A 3,939-nucleotide genomic window follows, 5' to 3' on the forward strand; every position below is an offset into this window, starting at 1 on the left:
AGAGGGTCACCTCACATTTTAGTGGGTTTTCTTTTAATGCCTCTGTCCCTCCACTGTGCCAGGCAAAAGGTTTCTAGAGAGCAGACCAGAGATGCTGCACACCCAGCCATTCTCTGCAACACCCTCTCCACTGATCTCACCAGTAAAGGTTTTTCACCCTGGTGTTTCTTGCTCTAAGCCACTCTCACCATTTTAGGTCTTTGGAACCACATGTGTGACAGTTACTTTTAGGTTTTTAGGCTTTTCAGCCTCTCTGCAGAAACTTATCTACTAAAAATCATCTGAATGTCTTGGATTGTATTTTATTTCCAAAGGCAGGAAGATGCAAACAGAACATTCTCCTCGAATCCACCCTGTCCATGTCTAACCTTCCTTCCCACCTCCACAGCAGTGTGTGAAGAGACCAGAGCAGCTGGGAAACAGCTTTCTTGCTTCACTGTCGATTATGTCTGACAAGCCTGTGATTAAATTGAAAGAAGTCCCCTTGATCTGACACCTCCCCCTTCTCTGCCCTCCTTGCCCCCAGCCCCACCTGCTTTTCCTGCCTGCAGCAATAAATTCAAGCACAGATTCATCCAACTCCCACAGGCAGCTTCATGGTCCTTGGCACAGATGAGGATGGATAAGAGGTCTCGGAGCTCTTCCAGGGAGTCTCATAAGAGACGCAGGGAATCCCCAGCTACCCAGAGGAAAGGAGAGAAGGAGAGCAGAAGAGAAGCCAGCAAAGGAAGGGGAGACATAAAGCAGGAGAAAGCGAAGGAGCTCAAGAGCACTGCAGGGACTGATGGAAGGGTGCACACATCCACGGTGGTGGACGTGGATGATGTGGTGTCTGATGAAGAAATGGAGGCAATGGCGTTGCTGGACAGCGAACAGCAAGAGGAAGGTAGGGCTCGTGGAAGGGAAGGGGCTGGAAAACTATGGGTTCTTTGACCCTGTGTTGTCACTGTGCGACTCTGCTTTCTGCATAGTGAGTGTCATCACACACACCTTGCACAGACTGCACTTGTAGCTCCTCTTCTGGATAAACCTCTAAAGGAGCAGGGCATTCCCAGCCGGCCACAACAGGAATGAGCACCACAAGTCTTTTGGCAGGATGTGTCTTATAAGAAATGGGTTACTTGTCTGCTTCCATGCCAGCACCTCTGCTGCCCTGGAGCGACACAAAGGTTCAGACTTGCTCCTGTCTCTCTGGGAAATAATTTTTTCATAACTGCCTCTTTCTGCCTCAATTATGGGAATCCCATCTAGCGAGCAAGTGGTGTGGTGCTCTAGTGATCACACAGGTTCTTGGAATCTCAACCTTCCTCAGGACCTGGTGGCTCTGCAGAGAGCTCCAAAGGCAAAGGGGCAGGGATGGAAAGGCCCAAAGAGATTTGAGATGGGAAGGGTGCAAGGATGCTAACTTCAGTGCTGGAAAACATGGTCTACTCTCTGGGTCTCTGCCTCCAGCACCTTGGGGTGAGTGCTGAAGAGCACAGGGAGGATTCAGTGGCATTGGTGGCTGGGTCCCACTAAAATGCTATTCTGAAAGGACATGAAATATTCTGATAGAGAACAGCACTTCAGGCTTTGCATGCTCAAAGCTACCTCTTATTTGCAATCTCTTTGCCACTAGCCTGTCTTGCCAGGTAAGATTCTGGGATCCCAGCTCAGCCAATGAGTTGCCCAATCCAAGCCTTTTGACACTGCTTGTAGTCACAAGTGTTTCAGCTAGAGGCTGCTCAGGGTGCCCAAGGCACTATGGAGAAGCATGGCTCAATTTCTGCCAGCAAAGCAGAGACAAAATCTGTCAGTCCATTGTGGCAGCTCCTGGATACCTGGGACAGGGAGTATTCTTTAACACAGCTCCAGAGAGAGCCAAATGGTTCACATACACCAGGTCTAGGACAACACTAAAACTGATCTTCACAGGCACTTGTCAGGCCATCATATTTTGGGAGCAATTCTTCCTAACACAGTCATGTTGGATTTCTCCCTAGGTGCAAAGTCTCCAGGTCTGGGCATCTGTGAGTGGCTTCTGACCATCTTGTCTTTCCTGTTCATCCTAATGACCTTCCCCGTTTCTGTCTGGTTCTGCATGAAGGTGAGAATAATCATGGGGCTTTTCTAGGTTTAGCATTTGGTGTCTCATGTGGATGTAATTCACTGGTTCAGCACCTGTTGGACATGAGCATAGAAGGTTTTTTGTAAAAGGCCTTATTTACACTTCATCATTAATTTTTACTTATGCTTTATCACATGTTGCTGACACAGAGGGCTGCAGAGGGGTCCAACCACAGCCTATCAAATACTCCTGCTGCAATTCCAGCAGGCGGGAGTTTAGGTTTGCCTTTTCTAAAACAAATTGCTGGACTGTTCACTTTCTTATAAAGCCTCCAGCCTACCCAGACTAGAGCTGGCTGCATCGCAGCAAGCAGGGCAGATAGGTTTCAAATTAAAAAATGTAGGAGATTGATCTCTCAGTTAACAGCAGGTTTTCCTTCTTCCACCCCTTTCCTCAGATTCATAGCCTGGATACAAGTAGGCATATTTTGATTCCCAGTTCCCAGGAAATTTCAAGTGCATCATGTTCACAACAGGAGTGTTATGGCTCAGACCTCACGCATGCGACCACATGCACACGTGGTTTCCTTGGAGGCAAAAAAACCAAGATGAAACATATTAGCTCAAGGTGTTCTAGCTCCAGTTTGTCCAGGCTATAAGGAAGCAGAATTCTGGCCTCATCCTGGGGCTGCTCTCCCAAATGCTGGGGTGTCTTATGGCTCTCAGCCAGCATTTCTGGGCCAGGTTCTCCACTGGGGTAAAAGGACTCTGTGACACCACTAACTCACACCTGCTGAAGTCTTCCCTTTTCAGGGCTTTCCCAGAACAGATATCTCCCCACTCCAGCGAGGCTCCTTGCCCCAGTCCTGCTCTGTCCTCTCCAGACTAGCTTTTGTTTCCCTCTGCAGGTGGTGCGGGAGTATGAGAGAGCCATCGTGTTCCGACTTGGGCGTCTCCTTCCTGGCAGAGCCAGAGGGCCTGGTAAGGTGTTTACTGACCTGCCCTCAGCCTTGTCACTCCTCTTCATGCTCTACCAAAGCTCACATGCTGGTACCCTCAAAGCATGCATGGCCAGATAGGAGACAGGATGTCTGTCCTTCCTCTTAAGGCCAGTAGCTTCTAATGGCTTTTCCCATCACAGAAGCAGCCTCAGAATTTGAGCCTATATATATTGCTGTTGCTTTGTAGTTCTGCATGCCAAACCTTCCCCTGTTCTCCAGAGGAGGAGGGGAAATTTGTGTGTTTCTGATGATCATCAGCTACCTTTGTCTTCCTCCCACAGGCCTTTTCTTTTTCCTTCCCTGTCTGGACACATATCACAAGATAGACCTGCGCCTCAAAACCCTAGAGATCCCCTTCCATCAGGTAGGGCTGACAACCCCTCTCTGTATTAATTTTTGTATCTCTTTAACATTACATCTCATGCTACCAGCCTTCATCCCTGCATAGAAAAGTTTGAAAAAAAACCTTCTCAAAGTAACCCTAACATCTCAGAAAATGTAAAGCAAAAAGTTGAACATAGTCATTTTTCTTTTTTTAGCTTATTTTAGTGTTAACTGCCTTTAATCCCATTAAATTTGATGTGCTTTAGTGGTAACACACACCAACAGGGGGTGGCTGGGCCAAAGATACTAGACCAGAATATTTTTTACTCACCACACTGCTTGGAGCTTGGACAGGACCTCACACTAAGATCTTATAACAATGTGTGAAGATAGTGGTCTGCTCCTGCATAAGCTTGGGAGGAAGAAAAGGCTGAACCCTCATTTCTAAACCTTCAACCTGTGACCTCCCTAGCCACAGATCCTCTTGTCTGGTGTACAGCAACTCTTCTGGAGGTACAATAACCAAGTACCCACCACAGGGCACAGCCCACTCTCTCAGAGCAGGAAT

General features: G+C 47.8%; 1 protein-coding gene across 1 annotated transcript in view; it reads left to right on the forward strand.

The window, feature by feature from the left end:
* Positions 1-612: 612 nt before the first annotated feature.
* Positions 613-3,939, forward strand: part of NPHS2 (nephrosis 2, idiopathic, steroid-resistant (podocin)) — a 6,236-nt gene continuing 2,909 nt past the window's right edge. The window contains exons 1-4 of the mRNA XM_009994632.1: positions 613-886; positions 1,983-2,086; positions 2,955-3,027; positions 3,329-3,411. Of these exons, the coding sequence (XP_009992934.1) occupies positions 613-886; positions 1,983-2,086; positions 2,955-3,027; positions 3,329-3,411 (534 nt within the window). The remainder of the gene's footprint in view (positions 887-1,982; positions 2,087-2,954; positions 3,028-3,328; positions 3,412-3,939) is intronic.

This window comes from Chaetura pelagica, unplaced genomic scaffold (genome assembly GCF_000747805.2).
Source record: "Chaetura pelagica isolate M959 unplaced genomic scaffold, ChaPel_1.0 scaffold363, whole genome shotgun sequence".
NCBI lineage: Eukaryota > Metazoa > Chordata > Aves > Apodiformes > Apodidae > Chaetura > Chaetura pelagica.